Source organism: Caretta caretta, chromosome 4, assembly GCF_965140235.1.
Source record: "Caretta caretta isolate rCarCar2 chromosome 4, rCarCar1.hap1, whole genome shotgun sequence".
NCBI lineage: Eukaryota > Metazoa > Chordata > Testudines > Cheloniidae > Caretta > Caretta caretta.
In genome coordinates this window covers 19,801,156-19,822,810 of record NC_134209.1, presented here as the reverse complement: position 1 = coordinate 19,822,810, position 21,655 = coordinate 19,801,156, and the positions used below count along the sequence as shown (strand labels likewise).

General features: G+C 43.9%; 1 protein-coding gene across 5 annotated transcripts in view; it reads left to right on the top strand.

The window, feature by feature from the left end:
* The window catches only part of SLC20A2 (solute carrier family 20 member 2), a 73,756-nt gene that overhangs the window by 25,295 nt on the left and 26,806 nt on the right, over positions 1-21,655 (top strand). For all 5 annotated transcript variants that reach the window (XR_012668007.1, XM_048846637.2, XM_048846640.2 and 2 more), the window contains exons 2-7: positions 282-830; positions 9,408-9,548; positions 11,032-11,117; positions 16,464-16,560; positions 19,101-19,217; positions 19,777-19,983. Coding sequence is in view for 4 of the 5 variants with exons in the window: in XM_048846637.2 (XP_048702594.1) it covers positions 542-830; positions 9,408-9,548; positions 11,032-11,117; positions 16,464-16,560; positions 19,101-19,217; positions 19,777-19,983 (937 nt within the window). In the remaining variant the exon portion in view is untranslated. The remainder of the gene's footprint in view (positions 1-281; positions 831-9,407; positions 9,549-11,031; positions 11,118-16,463; positions 16,561-19,100; positions 19,218-19,776; positions 19,984-21,655) is intronic.

Genomic DNA, 21,655 nt, shown 5'->3' with positions numbered 1-21,655 from the left:
CTGTTTGCTTAGAATTTAAAAACAAACAAACAAACTTTACAAATATATCCTCTCAAAGTGACCTAGTACATATTTCAGTCACTGATAACGCTAAAAACTTGTATTGCTTTTGAGTTGACCTAGTTTTAATCTTGTCTGAATTGCTTTATGGTTAGCACTGTCACGTGCCAAAAATAGATCCCATTAGTGGATTTAAATAATTTCTTTACTTCTGAAAGGACATACTGTTACAAGCTTTGCAGACAGACTGCTTCACTTTTTCAATCTTTCTTCTGTTACAGGAGAGGACGCTGCAGTTGTGCCAGTTGTGATGCAAAATATGGAATGTGTTTCACTGCTGACTGAACACAGCCAAATGAACAGTATTGACAGTAGTTTAAAAATCAGCAGTTAGCAGTTTGTTCACTTCCCAGCACTTTCCAGAGAGAACTAATTGTTTTCAAGAAATCTGCTTTACAAATCTGTTACAATACTCTCCAACTTTGTCTATTTAAATATTTGCAAAGGGGAAGCATTTACCTACAAGCACACACTGGGAAAAATGGCAATGGAAGAGTACCTATGGATGGTCATTGTGGGTTTTATCGTCGCTTTTATTTTGGCATTTTCAGTTGGTGCAAATGACGTTGCCAATTCTTTTGGGACTGCTGTGGGCTCTGGTGTGGTCACTTTGCGCCAGGCCTGCATTTTGGCTTCAATTTTTGAAACCGCTGGCTCAGTATTACTGGGAGCAAAAGTAGGAGAAACAATTCGGAAAGGTATCATTGATGTTAATCTGTACAACAGTACTGTGGATCTGCTGATGGCAGGAGAAGTTAGTGCAATGGTTGGTAAGTAAACGTCTTTAATTTTTGAGTAACTATAGGCATCTAGTTATAATCCTGTTCATCATGCATTTTTCTATGCCGTTTAGACACTCCAACTTTCAGTACTTACATGTCTGGTTTTTCTTTCTCTTTTAAAAGGAGACCTGGACTACTTTTATGAGTCTCTTGCTTTTTTTATTACTTAGATTCTAATCACTGTCTTTTCTTTAATGTTCATAACTTTTCATTTTTTAAAAAGAACGCTTGTTTTGTAAAATGATTTGAATAAATCATTGGGGGGAGATACAGCACAGTGGTTTGAGCATTGGCCTGCTAAACCCAGGGTTGTGAGTTCAATCCTTGAGGGGGCCATTTAGGGATCTGGGGAAAAAATTGGGGATTGGCCCTGCTTTGAGCAGGGGGTTGGACTAGATGACCTCCTGTGGTCCCTTCCAACCCGGATAGTCTATGATTCTATGAAATGGTCTAAAGAGGCACTGAATAAGTGACTTTTAATTTGGAAAATGTATTAATAGGATAAGACACCATTTATGTGTCTTTATTTATACAAAAAATCTTGAGGAAATGGCAGTTTATAGTGAATACCTATTCTGAGGATTTAGTCAAACTGTTAATTTTACTAGAAAATTAAAATATTCACTTAGACTCTTCACTGACCACATGACTGATTATAATTACTGTATACTTGTTCTAGGGCCATAACAACATTAAAAGGAATAATAGATTAGGGAGTGACCAACTTCATGTAATTTTAATCCTTCTGATTCATAGTCCCTCATAAAACTAAAAGACGTGTTTGTTTTTTCTGTCTACTGACATAGCTTTTGTTTGCTTTTAATCTAAGCCTTGGTTAGATCAAATACTGCGTTCAGAGGGAAATGAAATTAGTCCCAGACCATGTTCTTTGTTTCTATACAAGAAGTGCTGTGAACTTTGGAGACGTGATAGGAAGGGACAGCAATAAGCACAGATGCAACCACATTTTAAAAAGGTTAGGGAGAGCCAGAAGAGACAATTTTCAATGTATAAAAACAATTAAAATGGAGTCTGTGTGGTCACCCCAATCTTACCCTACATTCTCTCTACAACCACTGTACAGTCTTGCAATGTGTTCCTTAAAGCCCCAGCTGCTGAAGTCATCTGATTATGTGGGAATATCATCTTATTTTTAAATGAAAGTTTTCACCCCACCTAGCACACGCAGGAGTTCCTCCCCTCAGAATCTTCTGCACCTTATCATCCTTCCCTTCTATACCCACCCATGCATTTCTGTCTAATTCCTCTAATCTCCCCACAGTTTGCACACAGTGCTTGTCAGCAAAGTATCTGCTGCACAAAGCCTAACACACACAGCTGTTGTTCTCTGTCTTTTCCTCCAGAAAACACTTTGTGGGGTGCTTCAGTCTGAGCATCGAGTGCTGGTTTCTCTAATACTGCTAGGAGGTTGTGTGCTCTGGGGTGGGGAATCAGGATACCTCTTCAAAAGGGGAGATGGCATGGGCTCCCAGAAGATCTTTGCTTTCTTTCACTAGCCAAGAGGGATAGGAGTCAGTCACTTGGGATATCATCCCCCCCGCCCCCGCCCCTTACCATGACTACTACTTGTGGAGATAATGCCAAATTCTGGGAAGAAGAGTACAATAATATCTCTGGCCCAGTGCCTGACTTATTGTCTGGTAAATCCTCAGACACTAGGTCTCTCTAGATCTAGGATAGTGCCTTTTTCTAGGTTTGCTAGTACCACTACACTGTATACTTCGACTTGCCAACACGGGGGCCTTTTAGCACAGACGTAGCTGCATAAATTTAAACTGCACTTGCTCCGGTGCAGCATACCCTGCATTGAAGTTTAAGTGACACATGTCTTCTGACAGTACATTCTTAATAAACATGATCTCCTTTAGCAGGAAGGCTCCATTTTCCTCATTTGTATCTATTTGATACCCCAGTCCTGGAAACCCCTAGTCTAGGCAAAGGTGGCCAGATTGGTAAGCATTGAATACTGCCTGCAAAGGCATCTGGCCAGAAGCTCAAAGAACAAAGCTCATTTGCAAAGACATTTATATAAGCCAGTCTGAATTTTGTGACTTGTTGCATTCCTGTCCTCCAGTGATGGCTTTAAAAAATAAATTCCACATTTTAAATCTCTGAGTTAATGAAATAAAGTTCACTAACCGCAAATGCTCTTTTTATTTGCCTTGATTTCCTCTCCAGATTTCCTTCCTTTCTTATCCATACCAATTGCTTTTTTTCCTTTGTGTTTTTCTCTCTTCCTTTTAACCAGGTTGTTTTTCTCCTTTTCTTTTTCTCCCTTTTCTTTGGGCAAGCTTGGGAAACAAATTTTCTCTCTACATGGAATGGACTCTTACCCACCGTGGTCACACTGTTGTGCACAGGGTCTGCTTTAGTAATTTGAGGAGGGTCAATGAAATGATTCTTCAGGGCACACCTAAACGTAACTTGATAGAGCAGCAGTGGGGCTCTGCTACTTAGCCTTGGACTCTGCATCGTTCCCAGCATTTACAGTGTTTCATTGAATTGGTTTCCCAGTAAGCTGGAGCTTTGGGGGCCAGTAGGATTTGGGGGGCATTTTGGTGAATTTTACCACTTGTATAGCATCAACCAATTGTCACAACTATTACCCCAGTGTTATTGATAGGAAACTCAGGCAGACAGCTTAGGTGACCTGACTAAGGCAGCAGAGGAAGACAATGTCACAGCTGGGATTAGAAAGCCTGGAGTCCCTTGCTCTCAGTCCTGTGCTTGGTCCACTCTTCCCAGCTGCCTCTTGCACTGTGGGATGCCCTACTGCCATGTGCACAGCACAGGAGCGAGATAGGCAGCTGGCTAAGAGGGGGAACTTGCAGCAGTCATGCTCATAGCATTTACCCACAGTTGCAGATTGGTCTGAGGTCCCCCCAAAATCAAAAGTCATGGACTTCACAAGTCTCAAATGCCAGCCCTAGGTGGTCATAGTGGGAGCAGTGCAAAGCCTGTGGTCTTTATACAATAATGACAAAGATGGAGAATGTTTGTAGTGGTGTTATAGCTGTGTTGATCCCAGGATCTAAAAGAGACAAGGTGAGTGAGGTAATATCTTTTACTGGACCAACTTCTGTTGGTGAGAGAGACCAACATTTGAGCTGCACAGGTCCAGACAATCGGTGGCCTCTATGACTTTGGGCTTTGCAGGCTCCAAAAGCTAATTCTGCCCTCACCCAAATTGTATTTCCCTCTGGTCCCCAATCTCCTGCCTTAAGTATCTCTAGGTCACCTTTCTTCCTTGGGTCTTACCATCTAATAGTGCCCCAATTACTTTCTCTCTAGCTCTCCTACCTTCTGCTGGCTGGGGATGATAAAATAAGGGATAGTGTCACACCTTGTGTATTCATGAGCAATCTTGCCACAATTCCAGCACAGCTTTGGTTTTGTTGCACATGTTTTTGTGACCTATCAGGGAGGGAACCAAGTATATTCTATTTATTAAAAAAAATTGCTACATAATTTTACAATTTTATATCTGGTTGACCTATCTGATCTTTTTACAGACTCTACCACGTCTTCTCATTCACAGCACATCCCACGTGCTGGCCTCAAAAGTTTATAAGTTCATCTATTCTAATTTTAGAGTAGGACAACAGAAACCTATAAATTACAGAGCAGGTGCTCCTTGTTTCAGCTAGGGTTTCCAATAGGGGTAGAAGTGCCAGTTGTTTTGGGACAGAGTTCCGGGAGAGATTAGTTTTACTAGTTGACTTCCATATTGAGCTATATGCAGTGCCAAGATTGAATAGCTCGATCTCTGTAAGAGGGAAATTTGATCATGAAATAGCTGATTTAAAATGATAAATTCTTGTTCAAACCTGTCTAAAGCATTTTCATAAGTGTACCTTGGGTTCTGCCATCATGTTCGTTGATCAGAGTTAAATGTGTCAGATTGGTCAGACTCAGCCAGAGTTTCCCAATAAAGGTCATATTGAAGAGCTGGTGCTTACTCAGGTGATAGTTGTCCTAGCAATGGGCATTGGTATCATAAAATTCCAGTCCCCATCCTCAGAAGGGCTTGTATGGTTTAGGTCCCCCATTCGGAGTCATTCCCAGAAATCACATTAGGATTACTGGGCTTCTCTTCTCCTGCTCCTGTCACTTCCAGCCCCTCCCTTCCTCTTTTTGAACAACGCTCAGTCTGATTTCTCTCCCCTCCCACTCTGTTACTATTATCTGCTGACCACGCAGCCCCTCCATCCACCTTCCTTTGTGACTCCTGTCGCTCTCTCTCTCCTCACAATCCTTCCACTTGTCTCCCCTTGCCTTCCACTTCAATGTTGATCGCCTTTGTCTGCCACTGGCTGCCCACCTTATTGCTCTTTCTGCCTTGTTTGATCTTGAAGCCTAGATCAACTCGTCTACTTGCCAAAACAGTCTTCACAAAGCACTGCTCCCTCTGGTCTTCTGATTCTGGTCATCACCTTGTCTCCTCAGCATCACCGACCTGTCCCTTATCCGTTGCTGCTCCACCCAGCCCTTCTGTAGCTTTCAATCCACTAATGTTTTCTCTGCCACGTCACATCTTCCCTCTCTCTCCTCGCTCTCGTCCATCAAGTCACTGGTCCTGGTGCTCCAGAACTTCCTCACAGTGCTCTGTTTCAGCACTTCAGGTGGCTCGTCTGGTGCATAATCTTTTCAGCACGTTACCCCGTGAACTCTGAAGGCCCGAGAGCCCTCTTGTGAGGTATCCTAGAGAGGCTCCTGTAAATATTCAGAGCAGGAAATTTGAATCAGCCAATATGCATTTTCCCAGAGTGCCAGGACTGGGACGCATCAGTACACGCCCAGCTGCCCTCTGCCAAGCTCAGCAGGGCAGCTTCCCCTCCAGAGCATCTGGCACTGTCGCCCTGGAAGCAGAGGACTCCTTCAAACACTGGCTTCTCTACACAGTTGCAGCCGTGTTGCCATGCAACAGTGGTGCTGAGCTCCAACAAGAGACTGAGGCAGGAGGCAGTGAGAGAGGGGCAGCAGCTTCCTGTCTGCTTCTGTCACAGCCCCCAACTCCCAGGTGGCTCCATGCCAAGGCCTCCAGAGTTTCCCTGCTACACGGAGCAGAGGGGGGACAGGGATTCTGGGTAACAATACATGCTAAGAGACCTTCCCCAGTCATTGAGGGTCTCTGCAAAGCACTCCGTACTGGCTGCAGTGTGTTGGGAGAGGTGGGATCTCTCACGGCAGCCGGGGTGCTGTGGCTGGTGCTCCCGGGCACAGAAAGATTTGGTCCGGATGCAGAGTTCCGGCCTCTAGTGCAGCCCGTGTCAGAGCCCTATGAACTTCTGTCAATGCGCCAACCCTCACCCATCACAGAGACAATTCAGGCCACTTCAATCCTCTACCTGGGCCAGTCTGGACTCTGTCCTCACTTTGATCTGAAGGACCTTGCCTGTTAGCGGGAAGGCAAAGGACCTCTGCTTTCCACAGGTGACAGAGCATCCATCCTGGGACCAGAAGTTCCTTGATCTGCCAGAAAAAAATCAGGGAACTTCCTGTTTGTCCGTATGGCTTGCCTAAGAGGTTCCCCAGCTCCTGCAAGTGACAAGTAGCAAAGGGCACAGCAAGGCACCCTGGTCTCTATGCTGTTGAGCGGTAGGCCTGTTACTATCAGACACCTAAGATGAAACCCTTGACCACTTTGACTAGGGTGAGCTGCCCGGTCCAAGAGACAACCACCCACTTAGGGAAGATTTATTTCATCCTATAGCCACCAGAGAAAACACAAATTCAGTTCTGGGTATAAAATCTGGCTCAAGATGTTCAGGGCCTGAAAAGCCAAAGTTAGCAGGACTTGTGAGAAAGTGAGCCAAAGGGATTGTAGCCATAAAGAGACTGTTGAGTCCAGCATTTGGAGATATGCCCAGCTTGTGACCTCAATTGCCTGCATCAGGCCAAGCAACCTGATGCTTTAGCTTCAATAATTATGGCTTCGAGAGAAGCAATCTGCCTGACCCCATGTGTCAAACCTGTGAGATTATAAAATAGACACATCTCACCATTTACCTCCAGAAAGAGCTGAACTTTATTTTCTGCACAGATTGTAGCTTGCTCTGATTTTGACTCAACAGAGACTCCTGGAGTGATGCAGCCTAGGCCACCATTGCCTTGTGAAAGAGACAGGATGCTGTGGCAGGACTGAAAGACTGCACTTTGATCCACCAGTGGCATCCTAGATGCATAAGGAATTCAGTCAGGGTGGAGATTTGGGGGGAGGCATCCTGCAAGGCCACTATGCAGTGGTCCCTGCCTAGTATTCTTTCTCCTCTAATCCCAGTCTTGAACTCTGGGGTGTCTCCTACTGTCACGGTATAACCTGCTGATGTGTCCTCTTGACCCTATTCTTACTCCTTTTCTCATTCCCACCCTCTATCATCTCTCTTGGCATGCTCTGGTTTTCTAAAACCTAAAAATCCTCTCCCTCAGCCCCATCTGTCTCTTTATCTTTCTTCCTTTTCTCTTGAATATGCATTCTCTTCCCACTGCCTTCTTTCTCTAATTCTCTGTTGCAGTGGTTCTCAACCTTTCCCATACCTGAACTGCCCTCAGACCCTCTGCCCATTTAGCAATATGCAAAGGGTATGGTGGCCACTCTCTCCGATGCCTTCTGTCCCCCAGGTTGAGAACCAATGTCACCCTTTGCCCGTGGACAGAAGCATTCAGAAAAAAACAGTGCTGGTCAGTAAGGTATTCAGCGAGGTATTCAGCCACATTCAGCAAGAATAATCTTGGGTCTTCTCTGAGCAATATCCAGCAATTCTGAACTTTGCCATGTGAAAGCCAACGAATGTCCGTGTAGAAGAGGAGCAGCCATTGTTGAATGCCCTTTTCTTCACATAAAATAGCAAAGAGGGGTGTACTGGTGGGCTTAGCTTTGTTAAAGTTCACAACTTTTCCAACCTCAACTACCTTTTTTCAGTTCCACTGACGTCGTCTCTGCCACCAAAGCTTCCTGGCGAATTGAACAATGTGCCCAAATGAATGGGGTGTACTCATTGCCTTTGAATGGACCATGCCGAGTTCCCAGTCCGGAGAGCAATGGCACTGGAATATTTGCCTGGATGTTAAGACCTTGAGCTTGACAAACTAGCATTAGTGTTCTCTTGATGCACTGCTCCAGTTTTTTGCTCAAACTGTGTCTGTCCCTTAATTGTGAATCTAGTTCCTTCTCTGATTTTTCTTTTCCTTACCTTACCACTCGTCACCCAGCAAGAGCATTGTGTGTTCCGACCTACGCTGGGATACTCAGCCACTTTGGAGCTTCTCTGTGTTGCTTCATGCCCCCCTGGTAGTCAGTGTTGTTGAAAGGGCATTGCACCCTCCAGTACTCACCTTTGCAAAGCACCCAAAATGCACCACAGTGTTCTGCTGCCAAGTAACTGGGCTTGCTCCAACAACATTTGAGACCAAGAACCTCCACAGCTTATTGGTCAAACCTTTCATGTCTCTTTTGGGGTATGCTGGGATATTCATGTCTCACAGGGGTATGGAACAGCTTCCGTATGAGGAGAGATTAATAACACTGGGACTTTTCAGCTTGGAAAAGAGACAATTAAGGGGGGATATGATGGAGGTCTATAAAATCATGACTGGTGTGGAGAAAGTAAATAAGGAAGTGTTATTTACTCCTTCTCTTAACACAAGAACTAGGGGTCACCAAATGAAATTAATAGGCAGCAGGTTTAAAACAACCAAACGGAAGTATTTTTTCCACACAACGCACAGTCAACCTGTGGAATTCTTTGCCAGAGGATGTTGTGAAGGCCAAGACTATAAAAGGGTTAAAAAAAGAACTAGATACGTTCATGGAGGATAGGTCCAACAACGGCTATTAGCCAGGATGGGCAGGGATGGTGTCCCTAGCCTCTGTTTGCCAGAAGCTGGGAATGGGCGACAAGGGATGGATCACTTGATGATGACCTGTTCTGTTCATTCCCCCTGGAGCACCTGGCATTGGCCACTGTCAGAAGACAGGATACTGGGCTAGATGGACCTTTGGTCTGACCCAATTTGGCCGTTCTTATGTTTGTCTTGTATGCTTGAGGGTATCCGCAGTCGTTACCGAAAGTGAGGTTTTTTCCCCCAGCAACCACTCTTATGCTTGTTAGCTCTGACTCTATGCACAAACTGATCAAATGGGTCATAAAGGTTAAAAGATACCCAAAAGCAGCACAACTGTAGTAAAACACTTCTGTGCCACCCCAATGTCCCGTTAGCCTGAACTAGACAACAGGACAAACTTGAACTAAAGATAAACCTGGTCCGTAAATATTGGAGTGGTCAGGAAGTGCTGTTTGTAAGACAGAATCTCAAGGAGATGTGAAGTTCAGAGGTAAGCTATGTCAATGTGTCCTTCTAGAGGCTGACGGAACATCATAAAGAATGTTTTGTTCAAGTTTCTATTGTGGGTGCAGGGAGTAGGCAGCCTTGCGAGAGGAATGTGAGCATGTGGTGGAGAGAGCCATGCAGTACACTGTTGTTATTGTTGGTGCTATTATCATTGTTTATATCTGATATTTTCCCCCCACCTTCAACTTCTAGGTTCTGCTGTTTGGCAGCTGATTGCCTCTTTCTTGAAACTCCCAGTATCTGGGACCCACTGCATAGTAGGTGCTACCATTGGATTCTCACTTGTTGCAATCGGTACGCAGGGTGTTCAGTGGATGCAGCTTGTCAAGATTGGTAATTGACATTTCCTTTTATGCGTGAGGGTATGTGGAAAATCATGCACTGACTGCATACAGAAATACTCTTTCATGATTGTAATGTGCTGTATTTAACTTCTATCCCCCTCAAATCCTGTTGTTCAGAAGGAATGTGTGTGTCATGTTCACTAAGGGCTAGAGAATGACTTGAGGCACAGTCCAGAGCAAGGGGTGGTGTGTAAACTGCATCACCCCAGAAGTAGCTCTTGGAGACTTTGTTCCTCAGGGGCACTCCCTGGGCTGACGGTTCCTCCCCTGCTAACTCCCAAGCGGTAGTACTTTTGGTGGTGGCTGATACCAGCAGCAACTTTTGACATCTCCCTTCTCTTCTCTCCTCACACACACAAGGCTCAGCTGCACTGGCCAGCAAATGAGGGGTGGAGCCACGGTGCCCCTCATCCCCTCCCCCCCCCCTTGCTCCAAGGAGGGAGTAAGCATTCATGCAGCACCCACCTACGCTTGAGCCCCTGGTCCCAAGATCTAGGGTAGCCCCTGTAGGAGTTTAAGGGGGTTCTTACTACTCTGCATGGGCACTTAGTCCAAGTCACACTCTAGCCCTATGTTTGTTTTTAGGGAGACGGTACTAGTGAACCACAGGGGCATTTGACTAATTGAAACTACAATTTTTAAACAATTCGGTTCTTATATTTTTGTTGAAGGTAAAATAGCCAAAAGGCAAGCGTGAAACATCAGTGTGCACAAAACTTTTACACTGAGAAGTCTGTTCTTAAAACCACATATCTCAAACCGTAAGCACTCTTGGGTGGGATTTTCAGAAGTATTCAGCACTGGCTTAACTCTGCTCCCAGGGAAAGCAGTGGGAGTTTTACCCCTGACTGCAGTGGGAGAAGAGCCAGGTCAGCTCTGAGCACTTTTGACAATTGTAAAAAAATTATTTGCCTTGTCAAAACATAGACAGAACTCAGATCACACAGTATATTCTGTAACTTGTTGCAATAAATGTTGGCCCTGACCCTGACCCTGTGAGTTGCCCCTAACAGGCAGATCCCTGTGCCTGCACTGAGTCCCAGTGAATTCAGTGGAGCTCCAAACTGGAACAGGGGTCTGCTCACCCAGAGCAGCTTTCAGGATTCAGGGCTATAAAGATTAACCAAAGATCAGGATTCTTATTCCGATAGCATTCAGCAATGGAAATTCTTGTGAGTGGTGCAGTTTCTATAATTCCAGTGTTATTCTGGAAATCCCCTGCGTGAGATTTTCAGAAGTGCTTAGCATTAGTAAAACTCCCATCAACTTCAGTGGGAACTGACGTAAGCCAGTGCTGAAAGCTTTTGGAAATCCTAGGAGAGCACCCAAGCTATATAATCACAATGCCAGCTGTGCGAGAAGAATCAACATAAACATTGTCCATTGGTTATTTTCCTGTTTGATAAATACAGAACTTCCTCAGTTACATGGGATGTTACCACTTATTGTTTGTTATATCTTTTTTTCCTCAGTTGCCTCTTGGTTTATTTCCCCACTGTTATCTGGTTTGATGTCTGGACTGCTGTTTCTGCTGATTAGATTCTTAATTTTAAAGAAGGTAAGGGGCTAGCAACTCTCCACTCCAATGCATGGAGGTCATGACTGCTGTACTGCTGGCTATGCACCATTTGGTTGTTGACATTTCCAAGGAGTTAAAAGGGTGCTATGTAAATCTAAAGCATTAATTTTAGTATACACTGCTTCACTGGGACATGATGTACTGGGATGGCTGCTTTATCAGCATATCTCCTTGAAAATGGCTTTGCACAATGATGATAAATTATAATGAATGCTGCTTAACCAGGACAGCACTAGCATAGCCTTTATTTAAAAGCAGTGAATTAGCTAGTGCCAAGTAACAAAACAGAGTTTAACAGGTGTGAAATTCTAAGCTCTGGTTTTCTGATACACCAGAAGTCAAAAAAAAGATGTATGTTATCCTGGGTACTCAGGAAGCCTCAATCAGTGGCAGCTGGGTTTCAGTGGCTTCAGTTGAGGTGAGGGCAGCAGCATCCCGGAAGCAATAAACCAAATAGTTCCACATTATGGAATTTACAAGCTCTGTCTGCATTTGTTTGCAAGACAGCAGTGCTTGAAGTCAGTTGCTCCTTTATTTATCATTTTCTGCCTCCCTCAGATCTTCTAATCTGCTGTGGCCCAAATGTGGGATGCAATGTCACACAGACCCAAAACGAGGAGAACAAAAACCATTCAGGAAATTTAAATAGATGCAGCATTAATTCCTTTGGCACAAGTAACTCTTCAGTAACCTCAGCTTCTTCATCCTTTATTTCTAATATAAATAAATGTCAACAATAAAAGTTGGGAGATGCCACATTTGTGTGGGATGAGGAGAACTTTGGGATTAAAATGCATGTCAGCCTGGATCCCACCGTTCGGTGACAGGTGCCTCATGTGTGAGGCCAGAGTGTGTTTGTATAGCAGTGTCTGTCCGGGCTGTGCATGCCTCCTCGTGCTCCCATATGAGGGTAAAACGGATGGGATGGTCACGACCCTCCGCTCAGTTCCCTCGCATTTGGCAGTGAGAGAGAACCTGGTGAGCATCCAAGCCGCTAATTCTAAGCTTTGGCTAAACCTTCTACAAGCAGTCAGAACTCTTCTGATTCTTACACATACAACTGCCATGATCTAGATCAACTCATCTGGACTGAGTATTATTGGTTAGGCCCCCTTCCTTCGCACCCCCACATTACATTTCCCCCCATCTTCCATACAAGGTTACTTAGCATGGTGGACTCAAAACCGGCGGGCTTCAAACCCTGTCCATCCTGCAACGGTCTAATTCCACAGAAAGATGTACACAGTGTTTCTTCTGCCTAGGAGAGTCACATACATTGAGCAGACGTTTGTGCCTATCCTTCAGTGGTCACCGCCATGGAAAGACCTGCCAGCTTCACTTACAAGGCTCAGCTGCCACCAACCTTGTCTGGGTACTGACCAGTCCAATGCCAGTCCTAAGAGCCAGCCTATTCATCTAGTATGCTGCCACTGCCCTGTTCGGGTTACTGGGGTCCACCATCCATGTATTGAGAAGGTCAACTGGTGATCAAAGTGGCCTTGCAAACAGTGATGGATGTCTTCGACACAAATGGCCAGGTCTGTGGCCGCTGTAATAACAGTGCATGGAACACTCTGGCTCCAGGTACTGGGAGGTATAGGCCACAATTGAGGACTCGCAGAACTGTTTAGCCAGCAGATAGTGCTCTACGCTCATTAAGACTTGTGATCCTGCACGAGACTCTAGTAGACAAGAAGCTGCATACTTAGAATCATAGAATATCAGGGTTGGAAGGGACCCCAGAAGGTCATCTAGTCCAACCCCCTGCTCGAAGCAGGACCAATTCCCAGTTAAATCATCCCAGCCAGGGCTTTGTCAAGCCTGACCTTAAAAACCTCTAAGGAAGGAGATTCTACCACCTCCCTAGGTAATGCAATCCAGTGTTTCACCACCCTCTTAGTGAAAAAGTTTTTCCTAATATCCAATCTAAACCTCCCCCACTGCAACTTGAGACCATTACTCCTCGTTCTGTCATCTGCTACAATTGAGAACAGTCTAGAGCCATCCTCTTTGGAACCCCCTTTCAGGTAGTTGAAAGCAGCTATCAAATCCCCCCTCATTCTTATCTTCTGCAGACTAAACAATCCCAGCTCCCTCAGCCTCTCCTCATAACTCATGTGTTCCAGACCCCTAATCATTTTTGTTGCCCTTTGCTGGACTCTCTCCAATTTATCCACATCCTTCTTGAAGTGTGGGGCCCAAAACTGGACACAGTACTCCAGATGAGGCCTCACCAATGTCGAATAGAGGGGAACGATCACGTCCCTCGATCTGCTCGCTATGCCCCTACTTATACATCCCAAAATGCCATTGGCCTTCTTGGTAACAAGGGCACACTGCTGACTCATATCCAGCTTCTCGTCCACTGTCACCCCTAGGTCCTTTTCCGCAGAACTGCTGCCTAGCCATTCGGTCCCTAGTCTGTAGCGGTGCATTGGGTTCTTCCGTCCTAAGTGCAGGACCCTGCACTTATCCTTATTGAACCTCATCAGATTTCTTTTGGCCCAATCCTCCAATTTGTCTAGGTCCTTCTGTATCCTATCCCTCCCCTCCAGCGTATCTACCACTCCTCCCACTTTGGATATGTCCAGAACTTTGCTCTATTTTCTTAATAGGCCCAACGCTTTCTGGCTGTCTCTCTCCCTATTTGTGGCCATTTATGGCACCCATCAAAAGGCCAAACCATCTAGTGATAGACAACCTCCAAATGGATCACAATGTGTGTTTCTACCTTCTATCAGATGGCTGGCGAGTCTCTCCTTCTGAACATCAGTGCACACTCTACCAGGCCACAGGCAGCCTCTTCTGCCTGCTACAGGAACATTCCAGTCTCTGAGATCTGCAAGGCTGCAGGCAAGCCACTGACTCCTTTTAAACATTATGCCTTTGACAGGACAGCCAGGTCAGGTGCCAAGCTCAGGAGAGCAGTACTGCTACCACTGTTTGACTGATGCAGCTGGAACGCCTCACTCCTACCATCCAGTGTAGATGCTGCTTGCCAGTCACCTGTACTGGGATCTACAATGACACGTACTCGAAGAAGAGAGAATGGTTACTTGCCCTAGAGTAACTCTGGATCTTTGAGATGTTGTGGTCAGCGTGGAACCTGTGACTCATCCTCAGCTGCCAAAGGAACCGTGAGGGAACAGAGAATCATAGAAAATCAGGGTTGGAAGGGACCTCAGGAGGTCATCTAGTCCAACCCCCTGCTCAAAGCAGGACCAACCCCCAACTATGTCATCCCAGCCAGGGCTTTGTCAAGCCGGGCCTTAAAAACCTCTAAGGATGGAGATTCCACCATCTCTAGGGAAGCCATTCCAGTGCTTCACCACCCTCCTAGTGAAATAGTGTTTCCTGATATCCAACCTAGACCTCCCCCACTGCAACTTGAGACCATTGCTCCTTGTTCAATCATCTGCCACCGCTGAGAACAGCCAAGCTCCATCCTCTTTGGAACCCCCTTTCAGGTAGTTGAAGGCTGCTATCAAATCCCTCCTCACTCTTCTCTTCTGCAGACTAAATAACCCCAGTTCCCTCAGCCTCTCCTGGTAAGTCATGTGCCCCAGCCCCCTTATCATTTTCGTTGCCCTCGGCTGGACTCTCCCCAATTTGTCCACATCCCTTCTGTAGTGGGGGCCCCAAAACTGGATGCAATACTCCAGATGTGGCCTCACCAGTGCCGAATAGAGGGGAATAATCACTTCCCTTGATCGGCTGGCAATGCTCCTACTAATGCAGCCCAATATTCCGTTAGCCTTCTTGGCAACAAGGGCACACTGTTGACTCATATCCAGCTTTTCATCCACTGTAATCCCCAGGTCCTTTTCTACAGAACTGCTGCTTAGCCAGTTGGTCCCTAGTCTGTAGTGGTGCATGGGATTCTTGCATCCTAAGTGCAGGACTCTGCACTTGTCCTTGTTGAACCTCATCAGATTTCTTTTGGCCCAATCCTCTAATTTGTCTAGGTCACTCTGGCCCCTATCCCTACCCTCCAGCATATCTACCGCTCCCCCCAGCTTAGTGTCATCTGCGAACTTGCTGAGGGTGCAACCCATCCCATCATCCAGATCATTAATAAAGATGTTGAACAAAACCGGCACCAGGACTGACCCATGGAGCACTCCGCTTGATACCGGCTACCAACTAGACATCGAGCCATTGATCGCTACCCGTTGAGCCCGACGATCTAGCCAGGTTTCTCTCCACATTATAGTCCTATTCATCCAATCCATACTTTTTTAACTTGCTGGCAAGAATACGGTGGGAGATCATATCAAAAGCTTTGCTAAAGGGAGAGGGAGAGTCTTGGCCGACCTACCCTTTATGCCCTGGCATGAGGAGGCACAGTGTACATGCACAGCCCCAACAGATCCTGCTATTCGAAAAAACTCTGGTCTTGTGCATGTAAGATACATGCAAAACTACAGTGAGACCCCCATGACTACAACATCTCAAAGAACTGTAACAGTAGGATAAATAGCCGCTCTTTACAGTGAACAGCATTACTTGTGAGGCACACAAGGATTTATTTGAATTTTCACTGTTACACTCATCTGCTACATTTATACATGTGACTGTTAATATGCTACTCCGATTTAATACAGTTACCTGTTTAGCACATGCAGAAACCTTTGTCAGCAGATGATAACATTCAGTGTACACTTGGTTTTAAACAGAGAGGCTAGAAATATGTTTTTAGAAATCACTGAATAAGTCACTGCAGTGATACCAGTAATACCTAGAGCCCTACCAAGATCAGGGCCCCATTGAGCTAGGTTCTGTACAAACACATAGTGAGAGAGAGTCCTTGGCCCAAAGAGCTTAGAGTCTAAATAGACAAGACACATAAATGGATGGGAGGGTAAATAGAGACACAGAGAGATGAAGTGACCTCCCCAAGGCCATTTAACAGGTCAGTGACAAAGCCAGGAACAGAACCTAGGTCTCCTGACTGCAGTCCACGAGACAATACTGCCATCCACAAGACAATACTGCTACCAATAAATTTAAATTACTTACCATTGAACTGCTATGGTGGCTGCCTTCCCCAAGCTGCTATACTATTTGTGACTGGAGGCACCACTGCTATGAAAGTAGGTTTTATGAATAATCATACAGACCCAAATCTTTTCCTCAGCATCTACCCAGGGTAACTGGGCTGGAGAGTAGGGAACACAGTGATTGGAAGTAGGGGGCGAAAAGCCAGAAGATTCATCCACCTGATTGTGGGGGTGGGTGATTTTTTTTGCTCAACCTTTGCTAGTCCTGTTTCTTGTGTACAAAACAAACCCATGTGACTTTTCCTCTTTACTCATTATTATGCAGGAAGACCCTGTACCCAATGGTCTTCGTGCACTTCCAGCGTTCTATGCTGCTACAGTAGCAATTAATGTGTTTTCCGTCATGTACGCAGGGGCACCAGGTGAGTGCAATCTCTTGCATGTGAAGTCCAGAAGGAAAGCTTTGTTCTGCCATGCATTAGTATTAATTCATTTTGTATTTGCTAACAGGTCCTGATGTGCACTGTTGAATAATAATAAAAACTTAATGCATGTTTAATTCTTACGTTAACAAATAATACAGGCAAAGGATTCGTAGATCTCGCTCCGTTAGTCTCCCAGAACCTTAATGGTTGTCTTGTTTTTTAACATACAGATTTATGACAATCTGAAGATCAAGCAGTCTGTTCAGAGGGTTTTATCTTTTTACCCTTAGCTCCATTGCTGCCCTCTTCTCTGTCACTTGGAGGCACAGGACCAGCCCACTTGGATTCTTTCAGGATGTTTTGCCAACGAGGACACAGTGCTGCAGTCCCTCTAATGCTGCTTGGGTGTTGTGAGAGTGATCAGACTTTTTAAAACTGCAGTTAGCAGCCCAGATCCTCAGCTGGTGTAAACTGGCATACCCAATGGAGCTACATTGTTGAGAGTCTGGCCCATTGTATCTAAATTCATTTCCTTTATTTTCCCCTCAAGATAAGAAACTGTCCACAGCTGGTGTAGCATTAAGGCAGCTCCTTTGAGGGTGTGTCTATATTACAACGAGACTACTGGCAGTGCTACGTCGCCCTAGCTATGTTGGCATGAGCCCGTAGTGTAGAGGCAGCTTACTCCGACAGGAGTTTTTCCGTTAGTGTAGGAACAGCATCTCCCTGAACGATGGTGGCTACATATGATGGAAGCGTTCATTCCTCCACATAGCTGCATCTACATAGGGGGCTAGGGCAGAATAGTGAGAGGTGTGGTTTTTCACAGTCCTGACCAACGTAGCTATGTTGACTGAACTTTTAAGTGTAGACCAAGCCTCAAATAGTACATGGAAGGGACTGGGGATTCTGAAGGGGATATTGATGGATAGTACTGTAACTATTCCCTTCTCTTAATTGGATTGGTGCACATGCTGTTTAAGGATCACCAGAAATGTTCCTTTCTAGTTCGGTTCACAGCGTGTCAGCCAGGCATTCTGCAGTGGCTTGATAAACAATGTAAACAAAAGAGTAATCTTAACATTCTTCCTTTCCTGTCACGCTTTCTGAAATATATAAATGAAGGGCGAGGTCTGTTTTAGACAAAGCAAAATAAGTAATCAGACTCCAAGGCCCCTGTTCTGTAAGCTCTTACACAGGTGCTTAACTTAAGCATGTGAGTGTTCCCATAGTTTTCAAGATAAACACAAAGGTAAGTGTTTGCAAGATCAAGGCCCAAGTTCGTTCTTTCTTTAGGGCCTGATCCTGCAACTCCTAAATACATAATCAAATTGAGCTTGCTCAAGATGCCCTGTTGACTTCAGTGAGGCTACTCATGTGAGTACGAGTTACTCACATGATTGAGGATTGCAGGATTGAAACCTTAGTGAGCAAGGCACTCAGGTGGCCTATTAAGCAGATGTTGAGGTGAGCATCAGGGTTTATTGTCCAAAGCAAAGATTTACCGTAGTGGACAATATGTCTTGATGTATGCTAAAATACTGATGTTCGCACTCATTATGGGACTGGTCCAGCACCAGTGATGTTGACTGGAATTTTGCACTGACTTCTATGGGAGTAGGAGCAGGGCTTATGTGTATTGTTGCAGAAATCCTAAGGACCAAGTCTTAAAACCTGTGCATGCCATCTTAGGACTTCAAATATCCCATTGTGCAACCACACGAGTCAGGGTTACCTATGGATGCGTGGGTGAACCTGACCATCCCTCTCACATGGGTTACCAGGAGGCTGTGGACTGAGAACATTTTGCATGCAGTGCAGATGACCTGATGATGTTACTTCCTTTGGTGACAGTAACAAAAAGCTGCTGTTCTCTAGTGGACAATCCCCAGAGGGGGAGACAACACCCACTTTGCCAGTGTTACTACCTTAACACCAACTTTCTTCTGCATCTCAGGGTATATACATGCCTAAATAGTACCCAAGAAAATACTCATGAAAGTATGGCCCCCAAATCTCTAAGTGTTGAGGCTGACAACAACTGAGAATCTGTAACACTCAAGCCTGTACATTTTTAAGAGTCTTTTCTTTATTCTTTTAGTCAGTGTAAATAAAGGAGTTGCACTGAATATTCTCAAGTGAAATTCCTGTTCCGATGCATTTATTTTCAGTATAGTTTGTAAATCCACTTCAAACGGTAACTTTCTAACCATAGAGAAACAGTTCGTTCTTGACCTCAGTGTATGGCATTTGCTAAATACGTGAAATTTCATTTTTGCCATAATTGAGGTCTTAATTGGCCAAACTGACCCTTTTCAAAAGGTTTAACCCTTCCCTTGTACAGGCTTGCTGCATCAAAACAGAACTCCAGCCCTGCTGAAAGAGCTTATTGGCTACCAAGATGTGGGGTTCAATTTTGTTACAGGTGCAGCAGAAGTAGGCAGTGTGTTATCTTTAGTTCTGAAGCTGTAATATTTTAAGGAACTGACATTTTTGCACATTTAACCTTTAACTTTCTTCTTCTTTTCTCTTCACAGTGCTAGGACTGGTACTTCCTTTATGGATAATAGTCCTAATATCATTTGGTATAGCTATAGTATTTGCTGTTCTAGTGTGGATTTTTGTGTGTCCATGGATGAAGAGAAAAATAGCAAGTAAGTATTTGGTAGATGAAATGCAAGTAGTGTAAAATCCCTTGTGAACTTGAATATATTCTATTTTAGGTTTTAAAATATAGGTGTTAAAGGAAAGAAAAAGGATTTGCACAGTGTATTTAAACCATTTCTTTTATTTTACTGTAAAGTTAAACTAATCAAGGCTTTTTGTTTTACAATAGGTTTTTAACTTAAAACAAAACTACCTTGTGATGTCCACTGAATGGGGTTGCAGAGTTTAAAAAATAGAAAGTTTCAGATTGCATTAGTAAATTGGAGGACTTCAATAACATCACCTAGTGAACTTGTAGATAGGCACAAGGCATTTTCATGGTTCTCAGAGAGGCAAATTAAGATAAATATGCTAGTAATAAATTCCCATGAAAGAATGTATGTCTAGATTAATTAACAAAACAGAAACCAAACCACTCAAGGTGCTGTATTTGAGTTTATATTTTTAATGATACTGGCATTTTGTTAGGAATACCAGCAGTAATATAGATAAGTTTGAATAACCCGAACCATCCAATTTAGAATTGTAACCCTGGCATTTTCTTAGGCCAGTTAAAGAAAGAAGCCGCCTTGTCAAGGATATCGGATGAAAGTCTTGATAAAATTCAAGAGGAGGAGACACCTGTTTTTAAAGAGCTTCCTGGAGTCAAAGCAACTGATGAGAGCACAATTCCCCTCACTGGCCCAATAACAGAAGCTGCTGGAGTGTCAGATAGCAGCATAGCAAATGGAAACCATCCCCGTGTGCCATATGGTAAGAAAACGTGAACTGTCTTATCTTTCCATTGTGTTGATGGGTTATCTTCGTCGTGGGCATGTGTTACATCCATCTATATTAAGTATAATTTTCCTTGTAACTTAAAATTTCTTACAAACCCTTCCTCTCACTATATACACACTTGTATGTTTTCCGACAGCAGTTCATGTTAGCAATTTTTTTGCTTGCTCACAACTTAGTGAAAATATTCTCTTTTTTGAGGTAAGTTTTCCAAAGATAATTTAAAAAACAGAGGAAATGTTGTTCAGCAGTATTTGAGTTTTATATACAGCTGAAAAAGGATATTCTTCTATTCCTAATAATACTTACTTCCTATTCTTAAAACCACATTTTAGAAGGCAGAGAGTACGAAAGCAGCTGAACTATAAAAGTTCAAATTTAGCATGGAAATTCAGAGAATACTGTTCTAGCTAGTTTTGGAAAATTTTGGGCTTGAGTTTACAAATTTATGACCATTTGGAGTATATCCACTAGAAGACTCACACTTACAAGTCCACACATACATAAAGTATCTATGCGTGTAATAAAGCTCTCGTTTGAAGCCCTGATTCTGCAAGCTGGTTTGTGTGGATGGATCCCTGTCCTCACACAGAGCCACATTGACTTTGATGGGGCTCTACATGGATGCAAGGGTTTGTCCATGCGGCATGGTGCAGTTGGTATGGTTATGGCCTAAGTGTGCAGTGCATATAAGTAAATGCAGTTTTTCACAATGAAGAGGCACATTCGGCTGAGTGGTGCCTATTAGCTAGTCAGCTGGGAGTTTTTCTTTTTCTCATTGACACCGAAGCAGTGTCTATACTGACCTGTATAATTACTATTAAGAGTGGACCATTTGATCTTGTGAGAACAAACTAATTGAATATATTACCTCCATAAATGTATACAACCACTACAGACCTTTTTAAAAATAAAACAAAACAACAATATTTTAATGTTGAATAGTTAAAATCCCCAAAGTGAGGAAATGGAAAAGTTAAGGTGTCTTCAGCAATGTTAACTTAGCCACTCTGTGAATCCTGTAATCTACATTTAATGTAAACATGTGTAGACAAGCATACGGTACAGCTAAAAATAGCTGTGTCACTGTGTTTATTATGTTAATAGAAGTAAAAAATACAGGATATTCAATATGTTGACTAACATTTCTTTAGCAGCTTTAACTTATCCATTTCTGAACTTTTAACTGGGCAGCGTTAACAACTTTATTTGTAATACTTTTAGAGTGCCCACAGTAATATGCTTTTATTCATAAGCTTTGGGGTTCAGTTTATGGAGATCAATTAATGCTCCCAAAATCCAATGATTGACTACCACTAAAGTTGCATGGCACTTATTATTTATTTAGTGTAAAATTTTCAAACACACCTAGATCTCCATTTTCAAAAGTGACTTAGGCACTTTTAAAAATGGGAAAAAGAAAAGGAGTACTTGTGGCACCTTAGAGACTAACCAATTTATTTGAGCATGAGCTTTCGTGAGCTACAGACAGCCCCGCAACCTGAAGCAAATACTCACCAACAACCACATACCACACAACAGAACCACTAACCCAGGAACTTATCCTTGCAACAAAGCCCGTTGCCACAGCCCCGCAACCTGAAGCAAATACTCACCAACAACCACATACCACACAACAGAACCACTA